The 11,668-nt window shown below is 42.4% G+C and overlaps 1 protein-coding gene across 1 annotated transcript; it reads left to right on the top strand.

Annotated features, from left to right (window-relative positions):
- The first annotated feature begins 568 nt into the window (after positions 1-568).
- LOC132380717 (probable G-protein coupled receptor 139) lies at positions 569-11,305 on the top strand. The gene is made up of 2 exons (XM_059949706.1): positions 569-671; positions 10,425-11,305. Exons 1-2 carry the CDS (start codon positions 569-571, stop codon positions 11,303-11,305), a joined length of 984 nt encoding a protein of 327 aa, XP_059805689.1.
- Positions 11,306-11,668: the final 363 nt, after the last annotated feature.

Genomic DNA, 11,668 nt, shown 5'->3' with positions numbered 1-11,668 from the left:
CCGCACTCGAAGTATTGTGAGCCTTTTTGGGGCGCTTACAAAGAAAGGATGTGCTGACATTGGAGACAGTGCTAAATTAGCTTACTAAAATGATTCTGGACTTGAAAGGCTTATCATATGAAAGGTATTTGAAGGGGTTTGGGCCTACACTCAATGTAATTCAGATAATATAGAGTGACCTAATTGAAACATATCGAATGTTGAAAAGCCACAATAGAAAGAATATGGAAAAGATGTTTCCTATGGTAGGGAAGTTTTAGACTAGTTCAGAATAGTTTACCCTTTAGAATACAGATAAGAAGGAATCTTTTAGCTAGAGAATTTCCAACTAAGATCTCCCTCATCTGTATCGGCTCCCCGCACAGGTTACCAGTCTGATAACGAAAATCTTAATGAGAGGAATTTGAAACAAAAGTAAGTGTAGCGATGCACAGGACTAGGGAACGTGCAACTTCAAGGGAAGCCAGACTAAGACAAACGAACAGCCAAAAAAAGCAACAGAAAACAATGTTGCAGCCAAAATAAGCCACAGAAAACAATGTAACAGCCAAAGAAAAATCATCTTCACATGGAACCTTGTCAAGGGGAGCGAGGGGCTCTACGGCAGCAAAGCGGTTATCACGGGGCGTCCAACTGCCGAGTTCAATTCCGACGATGTGTATTAGGAGTTCGTAAGTTGCTCCCGTAAATGAGTGATTTTCGCAGGTACTATGGTTTCTTCCTATAGTCCAAACACATATCGGTTTGAAAGCAGATTGGATATTGTAAATTGTCCCATGACTAGGCTGGGGTTACATCAGTGCGTTGCGGTATGATGCTGCTCATTGGGCTGGAAGGGCCTGGTCCTCGCTGTACCTTTAGGTTGATAGATAGATAGATAGATAGATAGATAGATAGATAGATAGAAAGAAAGAAAGAAAGAAAGAAAGAAAGAAAGAAAATAGATGACATGCATAAATAAATGAATAGATAAATAACAAATATCCAATAGTATCTTCAGTGTCTCTGGTGCATCTGCTTATGAAGATTTCCTCTTCTAACACGGCGTTCAATGCCCCAAAAAGGCTATGTGCAAACATGCCTCTGATATCCCTTCTTCAATTTCATCCAATCACCTTGGGTTAGCGACTTGATTTAAAAAGCAATCCGCTCACGCTCTTCTTGGAACCACTATCAAGCTACCGCTCATCTTCCTTAGCTTCACGGATAAAAGCACTAACTCACTTAATCTATCACCATAGGATATGCTCACTAATCCAGTTAGCATCTTAGTAAATCCCCACTGCACCCTCTCAAGTTTCCGTATTCGTACGTTCGGCATGTGGCATGTCATTGCCGTGGATCTTTGGGACCACGATGGTTCTGGAAAAAGTTTTCTACGGAAATAATTTGCCATTGCCTTCTTATGTACAGTGTCTTTACAGGAGGCGTGCCAGCCGTTGAAGCTACCATTGAGAAACTTATCAAGCTCCTTGCTAAAGGTAATATATTCCACATCCATTCCTCTACCTTCATCAAAGTACTTAGTTACCTCCTTGAAGAATTAGTTAGGCTCGTATAACAAAACCATTTTGACTACTCCTAATCAGACTATGCTTCAAAATGTTATATAATCGTGTCTCTGAGAACCTTCTCCGATGTTTGCCACATTGAAGAAAAAAGCAGCTAGACATAATTCCCAGCGTTATCCATACTCCATTTTTGGAAAAATGAAATAACATTTGTCTCCTTCTATTCTTGTAGGATTTTACTAATATTTAAATTCTGCATCCAGCGAGGACACAACGATCTTCCGAGAAAATATTCCAGCATGTTGGCCTGTTTAGAAATTCCTCACACTGGTGAATTCGGAAACCGACTATGCATTAATGATTTCACTATCTCCTCCGACTCTACGCACGTTTCCTCTGCTCGCACTGATCACGCCGACCCCATCTCCAGTTATTCACTTGTTCTTTACATATGTGTAATATGATTTGGAGTTTCCTTACTCACGAGGGAATTCTTGGACTCCCTTCCAGCTTTCCTAAATATATTCTTAATTTCCTTTCGTCCTCTCTTGTTAGATCCCAGAGCCCTGTCTGATGCTTGATTTCTAAACCTTAAAAAAGCAACTTTCTTGCTTTTGACAACATGTTCCACATTTCCTGTGAACAAAGGCTGCTTCACCATACCAACATATTCCAGCTTCTTTGGTACAAAACACACCAGAACCCGCTGCAAGTGTTCCCGAAACAACCTTCACATTTCCGTTGTGCGCTTTCCTGAGTACATCTGTTTCCAATTCATAATCGCAAATTCCTGCTTAGCAGCAAAATAATTCGTCCTTCCCCAATTAAGTACTTCCACATGCCATCTTCTCCTATCCCACTCCATAGCCTTGGCAAAAGTTAGGGAATTGTGGTCACTTCCAAGAAATACTCTCCCCCTCAGATGCAGGCTCCAGATGCAGCCGGCTGGCCTCTATTTTCCGTCAAAATTCATTCCTAGAAGGAGCTAGCAAATCGCACCCCATTTGGACCTTTACACTACGGAGGTGAAGTCACCCATGCAGGCAACCTCATTATTTTTGTAACATTCGAAAATCTGCCTGCCGATCAGTTCATCGGTATGTCCGTTTTAATTGGTGCGTCAATAGAATACTTCAATAATGTAAAAAGACAATAACATCATAAGGCATAGGAGCAGAAATCGGCCATTAAGGCCATCGACAACTTGATATTTTGTCATCCCGCATCCGATCGTGTCCCGTTACGCACTGACTAACCTATAACCCATCAGCCTCTGCCTCAGTTATACCCAAAGACTTGGCCTCCACAACGGATCGCAGTAACGAATTCCACAGATTCACCACTCTCTGGCTAAAGAAATTTTTAGAACCGCAGAACAATAGAACATTACCACACAGAAACAGGCCGTTTGGTCCTCCTTAGTTTTGCCGAACCATTCTTCTTCCTAGTCCGACTGACCTGTACCTAGACCATATTCGTCCGTACCCTCTAATCCATGTACCAGTCCAAGATTTTCTTAAATGTTTAAAGTGATCCTGCGTTCATAACTTCAACTGGAAGGTCATTCCACAATCCCACGACTCTCTGTGTGAAGAAGCGCCCCCTAATGTTCCCTTTAATGTTCCCCTATGCACCCTAATCCCATGTCCTCTGTTTTTGTTTTCTCCCATAGCCTCAGTGGAAAATGCTTGATTACAATCATTCTATCTATACCATTTATAATTCTATTCAGCTCTATTAAATCTCCCGTCATTCGTCTACGCTCCAAGGAATAAATTGTTAACCTATTCAACCATTCTCTGTAACTCAGTTTCTCGTCAACATCCTTGTAAACCTTCTCTGCACCATTTCAATCATATTAATATCCTTCCTGTAACTAGGCGACAAAACTGCACACAATACGCCAATTTTGGCCTCACTAAAGTCTTATTCAAACATACCACAACTTCCAACATGCGGGACCTTGCCAGTCTGCCAAAAGCTCTCTTTACGACCCTGTCTACCAGTGACGCCAGTTTTAGGGAATCATGTATCTGTATTCCCAAATCCCTTTGTTCTACTGCACTCCTCAGCATCCTGTCGTTTATGCTGTATGTTCTACCGTGGTTTGTCCTTCCAAAGTGCAATACCTCACACCTTTCTGCATTTAAATTCTACCTGCCTTGGGTCAGCCCATTTCCCAACCAGTCCAAATCCCTCTGCAAGCTTTGAAAACATTCCTCACTGTCCAGTACATCTCCAACTTTTGTATCATCAGCATATTTGCTGATACAGTTTACCACATTATTATCCGAATCATTGATATAGATGACAAATAACAATGGACCCAACATTGATCCCTGTGGCACACCACTAGTCAGCGGCCACTCAAAGAAGCAATCCTCCACGACTACTCTCTGGCTTCTCTCATTAAGCCAATGTCTAATCCTATTTACTATCTCTTCACGTATACCGAGCTATTTAATCTTCTTTACTAATTTCCCATGCAGGACCTTGTGTAAGGCGTTAATGAAATCCATGTAGACGACATCCACTGTCTTCCCTTCATCCACTTTCCTAGTAACCTCCTCGACAAACTTTAATAGATTGGTTAAACATGACCTACCACGCACGAAGCCATGTTGACTCTCCCTAATCAGTCCCTGTCGATCCACATACTTGAAGTTCCTGTCTCGTAGTACTCCTTCCAATAATTTACTGCTGACTTCAAACTTACCGCCCTATAATTTCCCTGATTACTTTTAGAGCCTTTTTTAAACAACGAAACAACATAAGCTATTCGCTAATTCTCCGGCACCTGACTCGTGGATACGGGCATTCGAAATCTACCTGCCAGGGCAGTCTCCTTCAAAGACAAGTGAATACTCTGTCAAGTTCAGGGGAGTTATCAAATCTGATTTGCCTCAAGACAACAAGCAGCTCCTACTATTTAATCTGCATAGGTTCCATGAGCTCACAATTTCTGTGCTTTATTTCCATTGACTCCTTGCGAGATTATTTAGATGCAAAAAAAAACTCATTTCATATCTCCCCCATTTCTTTTGGTTGCATATATAGCCGAACACGCTGATCTTCCAGAGGACCAAATTTATCACTTACTATCCTTATGCACTTAGTATACCTGTAGAAGCTCTTATGATTACCTTTCACCTTGATTGCCAATGCAATGCATGCCAATGCATGTCTTCTTTTAGCCCTCATGATTTCTTTCTTCAGTATTTTCTTGCACATTTTTAAACTCCTCAAGCGCTTTATTTGTTCTTTGTTGCCTATACCTGCTATACATCTCTTCTTCTTTATCAGATTTTCAATATACCTCGAAAACCAAGTTTCCATCTTCTTTTTCACGTTGCCTTTAATCCTGTCAGGAACATACAAACTAAGCACTGTCAAATGTTCTCTTTTGAAGGCCTCCCACTTACCAATCACATCCTGGACAGAGAACAACCAGTCCCAATCAAAGCTTTTTAGATCCTTTCTCTTTTCTTCCAATTTGTCCATTTTCTTGGTTATTACCTCAGCCCGAAGACCAGAGCTACCTGTATCCAAGTTGAAACTAATGGCGTTATGATCACTGGAACCAAAGGAATCACTGGAACCCTACGCACGCTTCCGACACACGTCCTAACTCGTTTCCTAATAGGAGATCTATTATTGCATCCTCTCTAGTTGGCAATTCTATATGCTGATTTAGAAAACTTTCCTGAATACGTTTTGCAAACTCTAACCCGTCTAGACATTTAACAGCATGGGAGTCCCAATCAATATTTGGAAAATTATAATCTCCTGCAATCACAACTTTATGTTTCCGTCAGTTGTCTGCTACCCCTCTCTCTACAGATTTGTTCCTCCAATTCTTGCTGCCTATACTACAACCTCATTAATGTGGTCATACCTTTCTTGTATCTGATCTCCAGCAATATGGCCTTGTGTAGACAAGACCTCTAATCTGTCCTGACTGAACGTTGCTGTAACATTTTCCCTGACTAGTAATGCCACCCCCACGCACTCTTCATCACTCTGCCACTATCATGTCTTTATATCCTTTCTATATCCCTGTATTTGTCTGCTCCATCTTGTCTTTGAGTACGCCGCCATAGAAAGCATCCTCTATCCATCCACTCTATCAAGGCCTTTGAGCAATTTGTAAGTATAAACCAGGTCATCCTCTCTTTCTTCTGAGTTCCTGTGAGTAGAGGCCCAGAGCCATGAAATACTCCTCAGATGATCAGCCTTCCAGTTCCGGAAACAGTTTTGTGACTCGACTAAACCCTTTCCAATGTCAGCAAATCCTTTCTCAGGTAAGCGAACGATCTCTACTCAAAATAAGTAAAAGGAAGACTCTCAAAACTTAACAAAGCCTCAGCAAAGCACTTTTTTTTAATTAGCTGGTTCTCTCGAAGTGATTGTTCTTCCTCGCCAGCTACTCAACCTGGAAGTTAATCTTTTCGGAATCGTGGACGAGGCTTACCAAGTCCTGCTGCACTTTGGATTTTTGAAATGTTTCTCAAGGTCGAAACTCGTCTTGGTTTTACTTCTCCCGAAGTGCAAGGCCGTACATTTCGCGACATTGTATTCCATCTCCTACTTCCTCCAAACTAACGGCCCCTACACATATCTTCACATCTTCCTGAAGCCATCAAATCTGCCATAGAAATCATTCAGATTTCTATGCCATCGACTCTTAGCTCGTTAAGTAGCCTTCTGTGTGACACCTTGTCAAAGGCAACCTGAATATCCAAACACAAAAAATCCACTGATTCCCCTTTGTCCGGCCTGATTGTCACATCTCCAAAGAATTCCAAAAAATTTTACAGGCAAGATTTTCCCTGGAGAAATCCCTGCTGACTACACCGTATTTTACCATGCACATCAACTACCCCAAAATCGCTCCAATATCTTCCTAACTACTGATGTGAGACCAACTGGCGTATAATTTTCTTTAATATGCCTCTCTCCTTCCTGAAGAATGTAGTGATATTTGAAATTTTCCATTGTCTCAAACTATGCTAGAATCAATAGATTCTTTAAAGTTCATTATTAATGTCTCGCAATGCCTTCAACCATCCCTTTCAGAGCCCTGGTGTGTACACCAACCGGTCCAGGTGACATATCTATCTTCAGATATTCCACCTTGTAATCATCAATTCACTGACATGTCCGCTGACACTTTCGATCTTCGGGCATACCACTTGTGTCTTCCACAAAGACTGATGCAACATTCAATTCGTATACCGTTTCCTTGTCCCCCATTACTACCGCTCCAGCGTTGTTTTTAAACTTTGTATAGGGATCTGAAGAAATCTTTAGAATAATTAATCCTCTTTGGGATGTATGTATCATGCGCCTTCCGCGTTACTGCCAGAAATTCAAGCCATTGCTGCTCTGCCGTAATCCCAGGCAATGTTCCTTTCCATTCAATTTTGGACAGACCCTCTCTTAGTCCTCTGTAATTCTCTTTACTCCACTGTAGTTCTGATTCATCTAATTTTAGATTCTTCACAAATTGTAAATCAAGTTCTATCACATTACGATGACTAACCCCTAAATCTTCATCTACCTTCAGTCCTCTAATGAATGTCCCTTCCCAACACAACAGCCAATGCAGAATACCAGATCCCCCACTGGTCTCATCTACGAGCTGTGCTAAAACACCACATTGTGGGCATTTAACAAATTCCCTCTCTTTCGATACAACACCAATCTGACTGTCCCAATCTACCTGCATATTATAATCATTCGTCTCTACTGTTTGGGGGTCCGTATCTAACTCCCAACAGGGGCTTCTTACCTTTGCTGGTCCTTACCTCTACACTCAAAGTTTCAACTACTTCCTATCCATTGTAAAAGATTTCCAGTAATTTGATTGTATTTATTAACGAAGCCACGCTATCCACTCTGTCTGCCTGTTTGTCCTTTTCATACAATGCGTATCCTTGGACCTTACTTCCCCAGTTATAGTTTTCTCTCATCCATGATTCAGTGTTGACCATTCCGTCATACATGCCAAACTGTAACTGTGCTACAATTTCATCTACCTTATTCTGCATGCTGCCTGCATTCAATTATAAGACCGTCAGACTATACAATATAGAACTGAATTAGTTAATTTGGTGTATCGCGTCTGCTTTACCACTTCATCTCGGCTGATCCAATTTTCCTCACACTCGCACTTTCCTGCCTTCACCCCGTTTGGCCTTCCTTCCCGACCAATCAGGAATCTATCAATCTCTAACTTAAATTTACACAAATAACCTGGCCTCCACAGCTACCTGTGGCAAAGAATTCCACTATCCACCATTCACTGGCTGAAGAAATTACTCCTCATCTCCGTCCTAAAAGAACATTCCTCAACTCTGAGGCTGTGCCCTTCAATCTTAGACTCTCCCACCAGAGGAAACATCCTCTCCCCATCCACTCAATCAAGGTCTTTCACTATTCGATTCGTTCTAATGAGGTCACCAATTAATATTCTGAATTCTCCTGAATACCGGCCCAGAGCTGTCAATATTTTTTCCTATGACAACCTATTCAAACCTTGAATCATTTTCGTGATCCTCCTTTCAACCGGCTTCAGTTTCCCCACCCAACCATCTAACCGCTCACTTGGCCACACGTATCATGGACCAGTCTGAGATCTTTCTTGCCTCCCCCACCTTCTTATTCTGGCATGTGCGTCCCTCCACCCCAGTCTTATTCGCAGCTCTATTAAAAATGGTCTCGACCCGAATTGTCGACTCTTTACTCATCGCCATAGATGCTGTCTGACCTGTCGAATCCCTCCAGCATTCTGTGTGGGTTATCACAGTTTCAGATTGGTAGACGGGCGGTAAAACTGAATGTAACATAGATTCAATACAGATTTTGTCTAACTCCCTTTCATAAATCAATTTGGCTCGGCATTTCCGAAAAGTCCCTCATCCGATTCAGAATGATCCATTCCATCAATGTTCACACAGTGACGTCAGTTTACGTGCGTCCAAATTCTCCGGATTATATCACCCTCCTCCCATTCATGGAAAGACTTTCATCTGGGTCTTTCACTCTGAGGAGAGTGCTCAAAGTTCGTAGACTTGCGGATCACACGCCACGATTACATCAGCCGTGCAGGCAGTTCACAGATCCATTCCACTGTCAATTGGTAAATGCGTTTATTATTCTAGATTCCGAATTGTTTGATATCTTTTAAATTCCCAAGTGTCAAGGAGAACGAAATAGTTGTTACATTCAAAGAAACGCAAAAACACACCAAAAATCATTGCCACAGTGCATTGAGTTTCCAGGTAATGCAATGACAGAGTGCAGAATAAAGCGCTGCAGTTACAGAGCAAATTCGGCGCAGGCGAACAACAAATTGCAAAGTCACTGCGAGGTAGGTTGCGATATCAAGAGTCCGTCTAATCGTTAATGTGAACTACTGAATATTTTTTGAAGCTGGTCATGAGCCTGATGGTACGTGCTTTCAGGCTTTTGTGTCTCCTGTGAGATGATGCCGAACGAACGTCCGGGAACAGTGGAAGTGCATCCTGAAAATCTCAACCCTGATAAATAATTCTATTTTAGGTGTTGCCTCAGCTGTCCGGACTCAAAGGGGTTAACTTTAGAAGTCTGTTGAGTTGTTAACGTCAGCCCGCACGAAGCCTGATTGGGTCACTGGGGGATTCGCAGCTGAATTTAAAATTGCTCCTTTCGATGAAGGTTTACAGTGTTTTCGAGAGCAACCCCTCCGTCACAAACAGACCGCAGCGTCCCCACAGAGGAAGACAATAATTGGGAGGTTGCGAGCATCATCGTGGGATTTTATTAGTACGGTTGGATCTGCAGCCTGTCACCGATTGGAATTTGTGGACAGTGACGGAAAATGTCTCAGGAACGGGAAATACTACCATGGAAAGTTTCAGCGACGGGGAAGGGTGTCTTCAGCCTGGCTCCGTATATTTTTTCTAAAAATCCGTATATCGCAGCAGACATGCGGATCTGGTATTTACTCCGGACAATTCAGCCCATCTACTATCCCGTTCTCGCTTTGGTTGCATTTCCCGGTACGTTGAATTTCACCAACTCAACGAATGAGAGAATGGAAAGTAGTGATCATGGCGTCCGTTAAAGAGGTCTGATTGATGAGGATTTCATTATCTATTCTGGTTAACACAGTCACTGACTAAACTTCTGGAGATGAACCTCTGATGTACTGGCCGAATCGGGTCAATAACATGTGTCTCTGTGTTCCTCTTTAAACAATACTAATATTTAAAATCACAGTTCATTTAGACGGTGAAGATTCAATGTGATTTCAAGCTACAAGCTGAAATTACATGGAAAGAACAGGAAAAAAAAACGATTTTAGTTAAAAGCAGAGTTCAATAAACAGATTCTGAACTAGCGTTTAAAAGTTTCAACTGAGTATGCATCTCATAAAGTTTAAGACATTGTACTCACCAGGTTGGAGGATAGTTTAAAATAGACGTTTTCACAATTATCTTTTGAGGAATATTGTTTCAATTTAAGAGACCGGCAGAAGGAGCCTGAGAGCTGCAGCTGAACCTACGGCACAGACTCAAAGCACTAGGTAATGAATTGAACTGTGTGCACAGTGTGGAGACGCGTGTTCCCCTGCAGCTTGTTATTCCACTTTGGTAATAGTCAAGCAATTCCAATTCAATGACCGATTCCGAGCCCTAATCCAAAACCATCGTCACCGAAATCCGGGAACACTTCTTCACAGCTCTTTCTTTGTTGATGTGATGACGTTATTTTCCATTTCTTTGTCGACTTCACTGAGCTATAACCTACGTCAACAACTGCAGACTGCATGTCTTGGTTCAAAAACATTTTTCCATTTTTGCTGTCTGTGACGTTGCTGACATTGCTGCTTGCCCACTGACAAGCTTGTGTTTCTTTCAATTCCAATAGTGAACGTGCTGACGATTGTGATCCTGTCCCGCGGAAAGTGCGGTCTCTCTAAAGGAGTCACTCGTTACCTGATGGCCATGACAACAGCCGATCTCCTAGTTGTTATCTTCGACCTGGTACTGAGGCAAATTCCGATTGTTTATTTGGAAGTGTTTATATTCCTGAGGAGCATCCCCGTGTGTAATGTGCACGCCGCCCTACTTTACGCAGCCTACGATTGTTCCGTCTGGTTCACCGTCATGTTCACCTTTGACCGATTTGTGGCTATCCGTTGCCAGAATCTGAAGGCTAAATACTGCACCGAGAGAACGGCGGCTGTGGTTCTGGGGACTGTAGCCGCTCTGAGCTGTTTAAAGAACGTTTTCTGGTTTTTTATGCTCTCCGAAAATTATCAGCTGACTAACATCCCTTGGTTTTGTAAAGCAAGTTCTGCAGTCGAGCTCTCAGTAGCCTGGACAGTAGTCGAGTTCAGTAGCCACATCCTGACGCCTGTGATCCCGTTTGTGGTCATTCTGCTACTCAATGCTTTGACCATCAGACACGTGTTAGTGGCGAGCAGAGTCCGGAAGAGACTCCGGAGTCACAGCAATGGGGACAGTTCCAATGACCCAGAAATGGAGAACCGAAGGAAGTCGATCATTTTACTGCTGGTCGTGTCGGGGAATTTCATCGTGCTGTGGATGCTTTTTGTTGTGCACACTGTGTGGATGCGATTGTTTTATTTTAGTTCTGCGTATCCACCTTTCACCATATGGGAGCTGGGATACATGCTGCAGCTACTGAGCTGCTGCACAAACACGGCTCTGTACGCTTTGACACAGAGGAAGTTCAGAGAGCAGATGCGGGAGTTGGTGAAATTTCCTTTCACTAGCATTGTGTGAGAAACTATTCGGAATGAAGAGTAAAGAACCAGTGCTGCCCACCAAGCTGAACGCGTTTGAAAGCGGTTTCAGTCCCGCAGCCATCTCTATGAATTCTGTGCGTTCAATTAGTGACGGGAGTATGCAAAGTAGTGATCACGGCGTTCGGTAAAGAGTCTCCGCCCGAAACATCAGCTGATTATTCGTCCTCCAAAAATTATGCCTAAAACGCTGAGTTCCTTTAACATTCTGTCTGGGCTGCAGGTAAGAACTGCTGCTGTCGCCTCTCAGTAACAACATTTTGAAATTAACCCATTCTACAGTATGATCATTAATACAACCAAAAATACAGATTTATTCATGATTGAAGATTGCTTAACGGTA

This window comes from Hypanus sabinus, chromosome 24 (assembly GCF_030144855.1).
Source record: "Hypanus sabinus isolate sHypSab1 chromosome 24, sHypSab1.hap1, whole genome shotgun sequence".
NCBI lineage: Eukaryota > Metazoa > Chordata > Chondrichthyes > Myliobatiformes > Dasyatidae > Hypanus > Hypanus sabinus.
This window is presented reverse-complemented; position numbering and strand designations above follow the sequence as displayed.